The following is a 15,852-nucleotide window of genomic DNA, read 5'->3' as shown; positions in this document are numbered from 1 at the left end:
AAATTTAAATTGTTTTAAATACACTAAATAAAGCAGACTATTTTATATTGCATTTTAGAAAAATTCTTATTAAAATTATATATAAAGAAAAACCCTCAACTATCTAGTTATTATTTACATGGACTTAATTATTTCTAGGTAATGGTAAATTAAATAACAATTTCTCTAAAATGAAAATTTAATTTTATCTTGATACTGTTTGGGGATTTAGGAGAAATTTATATTTCCTAAGAATCATAGAGCTCATCTCATAGCCAAACAAAATAGTTATTATGTCAGATATTTTACAGCAATGGTTGGCAGCAGGCCAAACAGAGTTGCCTGTGCATAAACATGTATGTCCAAAACTTTAAAGCATGATAGTTCCATGGTGTTTTTTTTTTGAGACGGAGTTTCGCTCTTGTTACCCAGGCTGGAGTGTAATGGCGTGATCTCGGCTCACCGCAACCTCCGCCTCCTGGGTTCAGGCAATTCTCCTGCCTCAGCCTCCTGAGTAGCTGGGATTACAGGCACGCGCCACCGTGCCCAGCTAATTTTTTGTATTTTTAGTAGAGACGGGGTTTCACCATGTTGACCAGGATGGTCTCGATCTCTTGACCTCGTGATCCACCCGCCTCGGCCTCCCAAAGTGCTGGGATTACAGGCGTGAGCCACCGCGCCCGGCCCCCATGGTGTTTTAAATAAATAAATAAAGGCCAGGTTAGCTTACTGGGAGGAGAACTCCTGGATTGATTGTAGCCAAATAAAGTTTTCAGAAGGGTGCAGTGGCTCACGCCTGATACCGCAACACTTTGGGAGGCTGAGAAAGGCCAGCTTGGGCAACATGGCGAAATCCCGTCTCTACTAAAAACATAAAAATTAGCTGGGCCTGGTGGTGGGTGCCTGTAATCCCAGATACTCAGGAGGCTGAGGCAGGAAAATCATTTGAACCCCAGAGGTAGAGGTTGCAGCGGACTGAGATGGAGCCACTTTTTTTTTTTTTTTTGAGACAGGGTCCCACTCTGTCACTGAGATTGGAGGGCAGTGGCGCAATCTCGGCTTACTGCAGCCTTGACTTCCCAGGCTCAGGTGATCCTCCTGCCTCAGCCTCCTGAGTAGCTGAAACTACAGGCTTGCGCCACTACGCCCAGCTAATTTTTGTTTGTTCCTTTGCTTGTTTTGGTATTTTTTGTAGGGATGGGTTTTGCCCAGGCTGGCAGATAATGTTTTCTGGAGACGTGACTTAGAGGGAGGAGCAAACAAATAATATTGAAAAACGTGGAAAGGAGATTAATTTAGCAAAGGAGAAGGTCAAGGAATCTCTGCTGGGAGAAACTCTTTCCTAATTTGATTAACAATGAAGAGTTTAAGGGACAGAGAAACAAATGCTTAGGCAGCTAGAAATCATGAGCTAAGGTGTGATGATTAGGATACTAGTCCTATGAGATACTGTGAGGTAAAATAAGTCAAATAAGTTAGGGAAATGCTACTTCATCCTTTGTGTTTAATTTTGCTTTAATTGGCCTTTCGCAAAATGAATTTATCACAGAATTATTTTCCCCATAAATTAAGAAGCCGTACAATACCCCTTGGGAGAACACTGAGCTGATAGTAATAGGAAATAAAGACTACTAATTAATGGGCCTCTATCATAATCATTGGTTCTTTGGGACAAAAAAATGATTAGAATTAGGTCATATATTTTATTCTATCCTCTTGCATTATTAAGTTATAAAGATTCACTGAATTAAAAAAGGATTTCCTTTTCACTATTGTTTTATTCCTGGAGTACAAGATTCTTCTAAATCCAGGTCATGAAAGTAAGACCTCTTTATATAGAATCCTCAGACCTTGCATAATTGTCAACAAGTAACAGTCTTGTATAATTTTGACTCTTAAAGATTTTTCTTGGGGTGCTTCTTTGCTTACTTTATAAATATTCACAAGACTTCCAATTTGGAATTGAGCCAGATAAACACTTCTTAAATATGCTGAATTTCTAGTCAAACTATTGAGTGGTCTTTCCTAATAAAGAATTAGGAAGGATTCTTAAAGCCTTTGAAAATTTGGTTTATAAACATTTTAGTTGCAAAAGGAAATTTAAGGTTTAGAAGGTTAAACTAGCCACTCATCTACATGAGCAAAGCTTAAAAGAAATCAAACAGACCAAATGGGAATCAAGCACCAGCTAAATAAAACATAATATATTTATTCTCTTTTCATTTTGGGGCATACTATTTCTGACAAAGGCTTAGTTGTATATGCTGCCTATACATACTTGTGTTCTCTAGTATGCCTATAGAAGAACAGTACACGTCAGTTAGATTTTCATGTATATAGGGCTAATGTCAACTTAGAGATGAAACAGAGTTTTTGTATCTACTTGCAGATTTTTTTTAAGCCTTTTTACTATTTCAGAACAGTACTAAATTTTATAGTCTAAGTTGGTAGACAGCTCTTTCTCATATTACCTGTGAAGATACCGTGACATTTTTGGTCTTTAGTGAAAGACTATTATAGGACTACAAGTTGGATGCTAACATTTTAAAGTTTCACTGAAGTGAAGTAGATTAGCCATAAAATTGTTAGATTTCTGGAATCTTCCTTCCACATCCATGTGATGAAAGTCATCTTTTTCTTCCCCATTGAATTGCCAGACCCTATACAATTATTGAATAGCACTTGTATTTTGTCTCCAAAGGCAATTTATGTTAAGTTTGTAGGAGTTTACAAATTTTCCAATTTATAATTAAGCTTCAAGATATTTATTAAATATATGTTTTAAGAAAAGGCACTAATAAAGAAAGGTTTCTTTTAAATCCTTTAAAACTTGGTCAAAAAAACCGTTTAGTGATGTAATCTAAAGTGAAAGCAATAGTTAAAAACATGAAATAAATGAATTGTTCTCCATACTCTTAGAGAGTATAAAGTGATTTTACTATCACAATAAAATGATAGTATGACTTCACTAGTAGCATAATTAGAAGAGGACCAAACAAAAACCCTTTAATTTGTATTGTTTTTATGCAAATAATAGATATCACAATTATTTTGACAAAGTTATTTTTAAACATGACTTCATGAATTACGTCGTCTAGATTCAATAGCTAACTTGATTTGATTTTTTTTTTTTTTTTGAGACGGAGTCTTGCTCTGTTACCCAGGCGGGAGTGCAGGGGCGCAATCTTGGCTCACTGCAACTTCCGCCTCCCAGGTTCAACTGATTCTCCTGCCTCAGTCTCTGAGTAGCTGGAATTACAGGCTTGCAACATCACGCTTGGCTATATTTAGTAGTTTTAGTAGAGATGGGGTTTCACCATGTTGGTCAGGCTGGTCTCGAACTCCTGATCTCCTGATCCACCCACTTCAGCCTCCCAAAGTGCAGAGATTAAGATATGAGCCACCGTGCCCGGCCTTAATTTGCTTTTTTTAAATGATAGGAACAAAACATACAAGGTCTTAAAGAATATATCTTTCATATAGTGTTTTGTAAAATGTTTATTTTAATTTCAGATTTACAAAAAAGTTGCCAGGATAATACAAAGAATTCCCAAGTTTCCTTTATATTCAGATTTCCCAAATGTTAATATTTGACCACACTTCCACTTTTGCTTTCTCTTTTTTTGCAAAATTTTATTTTTTCTTGAATTAAAAATAGTCTGCAGACTATTACATATTTCAGTGTGTACTTCCTAAAAACAAAGAAATTCTCTTTCATAACCACAATAGTTATGTAAATCAAGAAATTAAGTCATACCATAATAGCATTTGATAATAGACATCAGAACTGACGTAATATATTTCACCAAGTTATCCCAAGAATGTCTTTTATAGCAAAATAAAATGCTGATTGTGTATTAATTTCAAGTGTACTTAACGTCTATTTAGACTTCTTTAGACTAGGTCATTTCCCGACCTTTGTGCTTCCCTCACATGACGCTTTTGAAAAGTACAGACCAGGTATTTTGTTGAATGTCTCTCAATTTGGGTTTGTGTAGTATCTCCTTGTCATTAGATTCAAGTTACGCTAGACTAAGAAAAAAAAAAAGCAGAATTGCGTAAGATGTGATTTTACAACAAATCCAATTTCTTTCTATTTATAACTGAGACTCAATCTAATAATTTAATTGCCATATTTGCCTCAAACAGAATATTCACCTCCATATTCCCAGAGGAAAAGATACTCCTAGGAGATTTTATATGTGTTTCTTAATGAACTAACTTGGATTAATTATGGAGGATCTGGTTAGTTTTTAGATGGTTTATGGAATCACATAGATCGCTCTAATATTTACTAAGAAGATAAATAAAATGCATGACAATACTGATCTTTTCTTTTCACAGTTACCCCTGAATGCCCACAAAAAGGAAGAAAGTTCTCTCTCCCCTTAGACAAAGTTGAATTCTTATCAGAGCTCATAAAATCCTTTATGAAACTGGAAAAAGGTGTTCAAGAATTGTTTGAAGAACTACTTTTATTACTCAAGATAACCAGGAAGTGTTCAGGTAATATCCTCTTTTGTTTAAATTTATAAATCTATAATTTCTCTGTGCTTTTGCTTCCTGATGCTTTGAATGAAAATGATTACTTGGAAAAAGAAACACATGAAAGAATTATTTAAAGAAGCAGTCAGTGTAATGCACACCATGCATTATATGTAAAAATGCACACATTTTTATCCTTCGTGCTTGGCAAGTTCCTTATTTCCAATTGACAAAGCATCATACATCAATTCTGGATAATTTTTAGGTAAAATTAGATCAATTTTTCTTTTCACAGAAACACAATTAGCCTATGGAAAGAATAAGCAGACTGTATGGTCTAATATCTCTTCTTTCACTCCTAGCAGCCAGATCATCTTGAGCAGAACATTTAGTCTCCTTAGACCTGAATTTTTTCATCTTTAAAATAATGATGTAGGACTATATTAATTTATTCTTTGTTTTCTTTTAGGATTAGATGCTTCCAATTTAATATGTTATAATGTTATATAGGGTTGTGAGAATTAAATGACAGTGAAAATAAAATATCTAAAGGAATGTCTAGTATGTCATAAATGATCAATAAATGTGAGTTGTTAAAATAGTAATAATAATTATGGAATATGTTGTTTTAGTTTACTCTTAACAAAAATCCCTTTGAAATAAGCCATGCCATGTATACTGAATAATATTTCTAACATTAAAGGTAAAATTCAAAGGTACAATGAGTAAGGTATGTTCTCTGTTGTCATATATAAATTTCATATAAATGAAATTTATAAAAACTCTCATTTTTCTCAGACTGAGATGTACAAAGTTCTCCTTTACATGATACTTATGCCATTCTAAGGAGCGTAACTATATATATTTGCTGTATCTGCAAAACAAAGTGAAAGAAGCAAATGATTAACAATTAGTCTAAAAACGTAATCCCCAAAACTGATCTCTTGGTAAAATTGTTTTAATTCAATTTGTTTACTCTTGTATTCCTTTACACACTTTGCCCATGTAAATAATGTCAGAAAAGTTATAGGGTTGGATTTTGTTTTACATTAAGCATAGTTTATTGGCCTTCTTTGTTTCAGGCAAAATTTAGGTAACACTAATATATTATAAAATTAATAGCATAGATTACTTTTTTAAATTTGGAGATAATTTGACGAAAAAATAAAGATGGACTATATATTTCTGAAGCCAACCAAAGGGGAAAAAAAAAGCCATAGGTAAAAATAAAAATACAAGGCAGAAAATACAAGTATTAATTGAAACAGAGAATGAAAAAGTAGATTTAATTAGGAGAGAATGTGAGCCTTAAAGCATCTTTTAAATAGAGTTTGACTGTGAAGTCAAACAGAGATCTGAATAGAGAAATACAGTGTCCTAATTATTGATTGACATATTGGTTCCTAGAACAGTTGACACTGGAGTCGGTACTCATCCACCATGCTTGGCTAAGATTTGTCATCTCTCATCTATATCTCTGACAGATCTTTTCTGAGGCATGAATCAGGAAACAGAATGAACTCCAAAGCATCTAGGCTTCTACACATTTTGAATCATCTTGTATTAGTCCCAGGCTAGACCCTTGGGAATTAAGTCAGTTTTGTGAACTTTATTCTTCTTAAAGGCAGCATGAATTCAAAATTAGAATTCTGTTAAGAGGTATTATAAAGATATAAACCCCGAAATGGCCAAGAATTGAAGCACAGATCTGGCATGCTGATTGATTTTAGAGAAAAGGAGAAAATTTTTGAAAAAGTTGATTCAACTCCATTAGATGAGGATCAGGCAATGTGGAGAACTTGGCAAATGCTGTATATTTGAGAGCAATGATTACCATTCTTGAATAAAGTCAACAGAGCAAATATATAATTTGCCACAATATACTGTTGCAAATGTGTCATAAGCAGCAAGGCAGATAAAAACAACTTCAATATAATGTTAATAATAGTGGACTATATGAACACATTTGTGGATTATCAAACACAGGATGTAGAAGGAATTTCAACAGGCAAGTATAAGAAGTGACTAAGTACTAGAACGTCTCCTTGTGATATATGTAGTCTTCATTGTTGAAATTCATATTTTTTTATCGCAAAGCCAAGATTGATTTAATCTGACACAACTTTACGTAAATGGATTCCTGAGAAGAATGATCTTGAGGGAAATTGTCAAGAAAAATCTTAAATGTTTTATTCAGTGTATCCAAGTTAATAAATTCTTATCAGAAGCATTGGTTTCTTAAATCAGGAAGGAAAAGACTCCTTGAAATAGATGATTAAAGAAGCCAAATGTATCTTAACTATTGGGTATTCCTGATAGTTAATGTTTTTTTTAGAAATCTTGTAAGAAGAGAATTGGGGGAAAAAACAGAGGAAGTCCTTTGGTTTCCTGTGTGTTTCTTTTGATTGGAGCATATTTTGCTAATAAAGATCTTGGAAAGAGTTGCCTATGATGTCTATGTAACCCAAACATATGAGCAGATGAAAAGTGAGGGTTTTTTTTTCATTGTGCAGATTTTTAAAAAATGTCCAGACGCTTAACATCACATAGAGAAAATATAAAGATTATTAACTAAATATTTTACTTTTTACTTTGACGATTACTATTATACTGTAGACTTAGCCAAATTGGCCATTCTCTCAGTAATTTGAATGTGGACAAGAGATTTTGTAGAGATACAATAAATATTTTCTGAGAAAGAAAAAATATTTCATCATTATTTGCTTTTGTTTGGTCATGATTTGATGGTTTTCTATTTTTGTCACTTCAGAAAATGATAGGACATTATTTGACTGTTGTGGTGCCTTACTGTATTAGGTGATGATATCTTATGGAGTGGCCGTGGATTTGATTTATGGGGCATTTCTAATGCTTCTTTGGAATAAAGTTGTTCTTTGGGCAGTTCCTCAATTTTTCCAAAGGTGGCATCTGAGATTTATCTAAACCAGGAGGTTTCTTGGCCCTCATTTTTCTTTAGCCCCAGCAATGACAAAGAGCAATGGCTGCTTCAATTGGATGTAAGAAGAACACTTAGGGTTTGTCTCAGAAGAATCAAAGATTTCAGATCTTCTGAAAGATTGTTTGTACTCTTAGGGGGTCTTAAGAGGGGTCAAATGGCTTCTAAGAGTTCCTTAGCTAGATGGTTAAGGGATTGTATTAGGGAGGCGTATGTAGTTAAGGTAAAGAGGCTCCTAGGGTTTGTAAAGCTCATTACACTAGGACTTTAGCTGTTTCTTGGGCAGAGAGGTCGAAGGCTTCCACATTGGAAATTTGCAAGGTGGCCACCTGGGTTTCTCTTCATACTTTTTCATGGTATTATCTCTTGGATGTAGTCTCTTCTACAGATTCAGCTTTTGGTGGGAGGTTGCTTGTGAGCCAGAAAAAGAACAGTGAAGAAAAGAAAGACTTGTAGTTCCCACTTAGAGCTGCCAACAAGGCAAGTTGCTTTGTAGTGCACACAATGGGAACCTATGAAGACCAATTTGGGTGTGAAAGTGGATGTCACAGGGAAGTACTGCCAACCTCTACTCTCTATGAAAGAAAGCGGCAGTGTGGAAACTAACCAGAAGTATAAAATGAACCACAGAGAACTCTGTAGGGGAAGCTGTTGAGCAGCTGGCATTCTTGTGACCCTCTGCACTCTTCTGAGGTTCTTAATCTAGGCATGCTTTTAAAGAAACCAGTATTGATTGCATGCAAATAACTATATTTTACAGTGATGAGCCAAAAGTGGGCTATCTTCTCTAGACAATGATAATAATTGAATAGAGTTTTAAATGCATTTTAAAAATATGTGAAATAATTCACTAAATGTTTAGAGTTCATAGAGTTTTACATTGCCAAATTTCAAAATTGACCATTTTGAATTCCAAACAAATGTAAAAATGACACAATTTGTTAAATCCAGTAGATTTAGTGTAGATTGCATGTTAATAATTCTACTTAAAGATGATCCCTTTTGTTTCCCTGTACAGCATTAAGTTTTTTAAAACCTTTTTAATTTAGGGAGAGGGATTATATTTTAAAGGCTATCATAATTGCTTGATAATTCATTTTCTGTATCTAGAATTGCTCACCAGCAAGAGAAGTCTTAAGCTTCTTTTTTCCTTAGTCATCTTGAATATAGGCAGATAGTTTGTATAAACATCTGAGCACATTACTTTGAGTGAATAAACATAATGTATTTGGGAGTGAAATGATAAATACAAGATAATTCACTTTTTCCGTAAGTCTTAAACTATAGCTACACAATAGCAGTTATTTCCAGAAACAGATCTGCAAAGCTTATACTTCAATCTAGTGTTATTTTTCCAGAGTAAATGCCTTTTAAATGAGCTATCAACAGAAAAGTAAAGCGACATTAAGAATCCAATTGTTGTCCCTTCTTGTCATTAATAACTTGATCTTTATTATTTTTTCTTTTTTAAATAACTGAAAACTTTTGAATAGAATGAAAGAGTAACTACTTCATATATATCTCTACGTTAAAAGTAACTCAAAATCTTGTCATACTATGTAGATGTTCTCTTTTATAACAATTTAGAAAATCTAGAAACACTTCATTATTTCTACTAGAGGAATAGTTTTCCATTGGTGCATGTGTCATGATTTAACCCCATGGCCCATGGACAGTTATTTATTGATGGACAGTTAAGGTTTTTTTCCCCTCTTCATTTGCTACCACAAAACATAGTATGGCAAATTTCCTTGAACTATTTCTTATATGTACACAACTATATCTGGAGGGTAAATATCCAAAGTGGAATTGCTAAATAAGCAGGCATGATCATAAAGAAAATGAAAAGATAAGCCACAAACTAAGAAAAACCATTTGCAAAACACATATATGATAAAGAACTCATATCCAAAATATACAAAGAACTCTTAAAATTCAACAAGAAAACAACCCAATTTAAAAATTCATAAAAGATCTGAACAGACACCTCACCAAAGAGGATATGCAGATGGCAAATAAGCATATGAAAAGATGCTCAACATCATGTCATTAGGAAAATGCAAATTAAAACAAGATGACACTACACACCTATTAGAATAGCTAAAATCCAAAACACTTACACCACCAAATTCTGGCAAGGATGCGGAACAACTCACGTTCATTGCTGTTAGGAATGCAAAATGGTACAGGCTCTTTGGAAGACAGTTTGGCAGTATTTTACAAAGCTAAACATAGTTTTATCATACGATCCAGCAAGTGCACTCGTAGGTATTTATCCAAATGAGTTGAAAACTTACGTCCGTACAAAAACCTGCACAGGAATGTTTATAGCAGCTTTATTCATAACTGCCAAAACTTCAAAGCAGCTAAAATGTTCTTCAGTAGGTAAATGTATAAATAAACTGTGGTACATCAATACAATGGAATATTATTCATCAATAAAAAGAAATGAGATGTCAAGCCATGAAAAGACTATGGGGGAACCTTAAATGTGTATCACTAAGTGAAAGAAGCCAATGTGAAAAGGCTACATACTGTATGATTCCAACTATATGACATTATGGAAAAAAGAAAACTATAAAGACAGTAAATAAATCAGTGGGTACCAGGGAGGGGATATGGGAAGGAGGGATGCATAAGTGGTGCTGTGGGGATTTTTAAAGCAAGGAAACTATTCTGTGTGACAGAGTAATGAGGGGTACGTGATATTACACATTTGGTAAAACCCATAGAATTGCAAAACACAAAGAGTGAACCCTATTGTAAACTGTGGACTTAGTCAATAATAATGTTTTTATATTTGTTCATCAGCTGTCACATATATACCATATATTGCAAGATGTTAACAGTAGAGGAAACTGAGGGCAGGGAGGAAGTATATGTGAACTTTCTGCTCAGTTTTTCTGTAAACTGAAAACTTTGCTAAAATATAAACTGTATTAATTTTCAGAAAGTGGACATTTTGAGAAAGATTGGCAAGTCAGTTTGTCATATCCACTTTGACAGTTGATGGTATTTTTATTGTTGCAGACTTACTTTATAGTTTCTGCATTTTGTGTCCTGGAAAGTCTTCTCTATGTGAATCTTTTTTTAAAAAATCCATATTTTCTTTTAAGGGGCTTACAGTTTCAATTTTCTTTATTTAAAAATCTGCGATTAATCTGGATTTTATTTTAATTAGAAGTGATCCTTATTTATAACACCATCTTCTTGAAAAGACATTATAAAATGCAAGCCATAAAAAAGCATTTTAAGTTAAATGGTGTAACACTGAGTCTAAAACTTTATGTTGTGATGTGTCTTGAGAAATGGAACAGAATTCTTAAACTGCAGTCCGTGGGCCCATGGGGTTAATGAATGAGATTTACAAGAAGGCCTGGGAATCCTTAATTGTGTGTGTGTATATGTGTGTGTGTGTGTGTGTGTGTGATGCACATGTGCTTACCATACAGTCGTACTGTGCATTTTTGTATGCAGTGTTCTCTCACTTTAATCATGTTCTTAGACGTGTTCACAAATCCAAAGATGATTAAGAAATGCTAGAGTTGATGAAAACTTTTCCTCAGAGGATATAAACTCTGATAACATTTCCCAAAATAGTGATGTTATAGCCAACCAAATGGAATTTTTACTTTTAATACACTTTATGCGCAAGAAGGTTGACGTTAATATCAGAACAAAACACTTTTATTTCATCAACTTTATTCCTTAGAAATTATTCACAATGAAGTTCATAGAGCCACATTTAGGAAAAGAAAACATTCATCTACTAGATGACTCTATTGGTGAGAATCCCTACTGATAAAGTCAGTTAATTTTGAAATTTGCTTTGCCCAGGTATAAAGAAATTGACCTTGGGGCTGGGTGCAGTGGCTCACGCCTGTAATCCCAGCACTTTGGAAGGCCAAGGTGGGCAGATCACAAGGTCAGACGATTGAGACCATCCTGGCCAACATGGTGAAACTGTGTCTCTATTAAAAATACAAAAATTAGCTGGGCATCGTGGCACTCACCTTGGGAGGCTAAGGCAGGAGAATTGCTTGAACCCAGGAGGCGGAGGTTGCAGTAAGCAGAGAATCAGGCCACTGCACTCAAGTCTGGTGACAGATCAAGACTCTGTTTCAAAAAAAAAAAAAGAAAAAAAAAAGAAATTGATTCTTGGTAAATCCTGGGGAAAGAAAAGAAAGTTAGATCATAATATATAATTCATCATCATATACCATGTCTAAGCCAAAAAAGGTAAACATTATTCATATTGAATCAAATTATCATTAATCCAGCCTTAATGGAAACGTAGAAAGATTTCCTTTTTGGAGTATTTATTACATTTTTATAGATCTGTTTTTTCCCCATGGAAAAGAGTTTCTTAATGTAAAAAATAAAAGTTGTGGAAATATTTCCATTTTTGGAGCTAGGGATTATTTTATGCCTCTCAGAGTTTATATTTTTTGAATGAATCATTGATATTCTTAAGGATATAATTTTTCTTGTTATGCTGATATTTATCTATGTATTTTTGTTCTTTGTTTGAAGTTAACATGCTAGGAAATACCATCAGTTTTAAAACGTCGTACCTTAGAATTAACTTTTTAAATGAACAAGGAAATGAATATTTATTTTGTTGTCTTACCTTACATTATCAACATGAAAATAAATTAATGACAAAAAATCTTTACTCTTCAGCTTATATGTTTATGTACATCAAACATGAATATAACTGAAATGTAGATTTCGTCAAGTTGTATGTGGAAAAGGACTCTATCTTGCTTCTGTCATTATTGTAATGATGACATCAGCCTGCATCTTTTTGACTATATTCTCTACATATTGATATCTGTGGATATGTATTGTATGTATGTACTATGGATAGAGCTTTCTACATAGTTAATATTTACCTGAATTTATTAATCACATCTAGTATGTTTTTAAACAATATATATTTGTGTGTTTGTTTTCATTTCTATTGCTTAGGAATTTTGGAGAAATCCAGTAGAGAAGTTGTAGTAGAAAAACCTAGAGCAAACAAAACTAATATTTCTTCAGAGGAATTGCTACCAGGAAAAGAGGTAAGTGAAGGGAAAAAAAGAATATTTTTTAATTCACATTTAATATCATCATCATACACCTGTGAATCCATGTGAATCAAAATGTCTTGACTTTTACCTTTTGCTACAAAAAAATAATTTTCAACTTTGGATTGAAAATTGGCTTATAGGTTTTAATGAAAATTCAGTTTAGTGAGGATACTGTCTTCTTGCAAAATCTGTTCCATGGGCGGAATAGAGAGATGGAAGTCAAGAGATCTTTGTTCTTATCCTGACTCAGGCTTTGCACTTTGAGGATGTGGGATATAGATAATTGTTGAAAAGTGAGAAAATGGAGATTAAAAAGGAAAAGGAAACAATCATCTCAACTGGCCTCATATTTTTCATACCCATCCTGTGATTGTTTGTTCCCAAGATCTGTTACCATTCCTTGCTCTGCTCTAGATTGTAGAGAATTACACTTTCCAGGCCCCCTTGCTTTCTGGATTCTGGGACATTTTAGCCAGTTGAAGGCATAGATGGAAGACCTGTTGGAAGGTACTGACAATGTAGGAGTTGCAGAGAAACCAGAGTGTTTCTTCTCGCTCTGTCTTAAGGAGCATCTCCGATAATGGCTGTGACACCTTTATCTTCACTGTGAGCCCTGTTCCCACTATGCAGCTTGCCCTGCCTGACTTCAGTTCCACCTCGCATGTCTGCTTGGGCTTTAGTTTCAACTGGTAGCCCCCAGGAGCTACTCTTCCATAACTTAATCCCTTTTCTTCGTTCCTCCAGCCCTAGGGGTGGTTGTGGCCTCCTGCTCTATTAATATCTGTCCTACTTCACAGTCCATGTTTGACTTCTCAAATCTTCCATCACGTAGGTAACCAAAACCCTACATTAAAATTCTTCCTTTTGAAAAATCTTGAGTAATTTCTGTTTTTCAAATGGACCCTGACTGATACACCAGGTAAATATTTAAAGAGACAAAACAACATATAGTTTTAACAGAGTTTTATCCTAGGAAGCAAGAGAAATAATCAGGAAGATACTAAATTATATATTATGCTTTAACCAAAAATCAAAATCAGTACTAAGAAATTAGCAATAGATAATAGAAAACAGAGATTCAACAGATTATCTACTTTGTGTGTGAAAGAGAAAACTGCGTGATTCTCTCTTTTTAATTGGATCAACTAGTAAATGTTCTCTAGTCTAAATGGAATATGTATGATGCCAAATATCAGAAGAGAAGAGTAGAAGTAAGCAAACTATAGTTCACAAGAGCAAATAAACTATTGGAGGTTTGAATAAGTAAAGGTTTTCAGTTTTCTCTCTCTCTCTTTCTCTCTTTCTTTCTTTCTTTTTGAGACATAGTTTCACTTTGTCACCCAAGCTGGCAGTGGCGCAATCTTGGCTCACTGCAATCTCTGCTTCCCGAGTTCAAGTGATTCTCTTGCCTCAGCCTCCTGAGTACCTGGGATTACAGGTGCCCACCACCACACCCAGCTAATTTTTTATATTTTCAGTAGAGACAGATTTCATCTTGTTGGCAAGGCTGGTCTTGAACTTCAGACCTCAGGTGATCCGCCTGCCTCGGCCTCCCAAAGTGCTGGATTATAGGCGTGAGCCACCAGGCCTGGCCTTCAGTTTTCTTTTTACGAGCAGCTGTTAATGTACTTGTTTTTCTATATTTTGAAAAGAGAATTCAGATAGGCCAACATATTATAATTACATTATCATAGGCAAAGGTAACTTTAACTGCACAAAAAATTTTTCAAAATTCAATGCAGCCGTGGCAATTAATGACATTTTCTACCAGCACATATTTGCTTGAATGAATAAATGAATGATTTTAGTGAATAGACATGCCCTGATAGGGAAAACAAAAATCAGAATTTTTTAGTTTGAATTTTTATGGAGGTAGTTTTATTTTTACATTTCCTTCATAAATGTGTCCCAAGGAATTACTGTTATAGCACAGGGTTAGAACTATACCACTTCTAAGTTCTCTTATAAGAAAGATTATGTCAGTTGAGTAGATTCAATTTTTGATGAATTTTTTTTTGAGACACAGCCTCACTCTGTCACGCAGGCTGGAGTGCAATGGCGCGATCTCAGATCATTGCAACCTCTGCCTCCTGGGTTCAAGCAATTCTCCTGCCTCAGCCTCCCAAGTAGCTGGGACTACAGGCATGTGCCACCATGCCTAGCTAATTTTTGTATTTTTAGTAGAGACGGGGTTTCACCGTTTTAGCCAGGATGATCTTGATCTCCTGGTCTGCCCATCTCAGCCTCCCAAAGTGCTGGGATTACAGGCATAAGCCACTGCACCTGGCCCATTTTTGACAAATTTTATGCAAATATAAGATAAGAGAGATGTGTTTTAGGTCCTATGATGCTTGAGATCCAAATAGTCTTTAGAAAGGTCCATTACAACTTAGTTACGAGCGTAATGAACACAAAAGCCGTTTTTTTCTGATGACGTGAGTCATCAGAGTCATGGAATCATATAATTTTAGCTCTAAAAAATGAATTACCTTTATTACTTTGTACAGATATGTAAAGAATAAATTATTGCTGAATGAGTTATACATATAAGAAAATCATACTTACGATTATAATTTCAGTAATTTTAGAATAAAAGGGACCATAGAAATTATGCAGTTTGGCTCTGTTGTTTTTCTAGTAAAAAACCCCTTGAGATCAAGAAAAGTAAGTGATTCAGTCAGAGATGTAGAGCTCAGGGTTTTCTGAAGTTGAGGTAGGTGGCAAGTTAGTATAAACAAAGTTACACTAAAACAGGGCAAGTGGGCCGGGCGCGGTGGCTCACGCCTGTAATCCCAGCACTTTGGGAGGCCGAGGCGGGTGGATCATGAGGTCAAGAGATCGAGACCATCCTGGTCAACATGGTGAAACCCCGTCTCTACTAAAAATACAAAAAATTAGCTGGGCATGGTGGCGCGTGCCTGTAATCCCAGCTACTCAGGAGGCTGAGGCAGGAGAATTGCCTGAACCCAGAAGGCAGAGGTTGCGGTGAGCCGAGATCGCGCCATTGCACTCCAGCCTGGGTAACAAGAGCAAAACTCCGTCTCAAAAAAAAAAAAAAAAAAACAGGGCAAGTTTAATTCTAAGCGTAGATTCAGCCTAGTACCCATAATGCTTTTGAACTTTAGAGAATGTTAGGAGTCTTGGAGGAAATATACATTTATGAATATATATACATTTATAAATATATTGCCTTATGAGCCATAGACCAAAGGAAAAAAAGAAAATATCAGCCTGTACCTCAACCCCTTCTACCCGCTTCCAAGTACCAGCCCCTGTCACCACAACACAGCAGTGCAGATTATTTCAATTCTTCATTCTTAGAACAAAAGTAGTGCTGCTTATGACTTTGCAGCTGGA

The 15,852-nt window shown here is 34.9% G+C and overlaps 1 protein-coding gene across 7 annotated transcripts in view; it reads left to right on the top strand.

Moving 5' to 3' along the window:
* KIAA0825 (KIAA0825 ortholog) overlaps positions 1–15,852 on the top strand; it is a 457,524-nt gene that overhangs the window by 108,467 nt on the left and 333,205 nt on the right. For all 7 annotated transcript variants that reach the window (XM_064376145.1, XM_064376144.1, XM_012477515.3 and 4 more), the window contains 2 exons: positions 4,324–4,485; positions 12,392–12,486. In XM_064376145.1, the coding sequence (XP_064232215.1) occupies positions 4,324–4,485; positions 12,392–12,486 (257 nt within the window). The remainder of the gene's footprint in view (positions 1–4,323; positions 4,486–12,391; positions 12,487–15,852) is intronic.

The sequence above is a fragment of the Aotus nancymaae genome, unplaced genomic scaffold (assembly GCF_030222135.1).
Source record: "Aotus nancymaae isolate 86718 unplaced genomic scaffold, 86718_ANA_hifiasm-v0.15.2.pri h1tg000014l, whole genome shotgun sequence".
Classification (NCBI taxonomy): domain Eukaryota; kingdom Metazoa; phylum Chordata; class Mammalia; order Primates; family Aotidae; genus Aotus; species Aotus nancymaae.
Note: the sequence above shows the minus strand (reverse complement) of the source record. Positions and strands in the feature narration are given on the sequence as shown.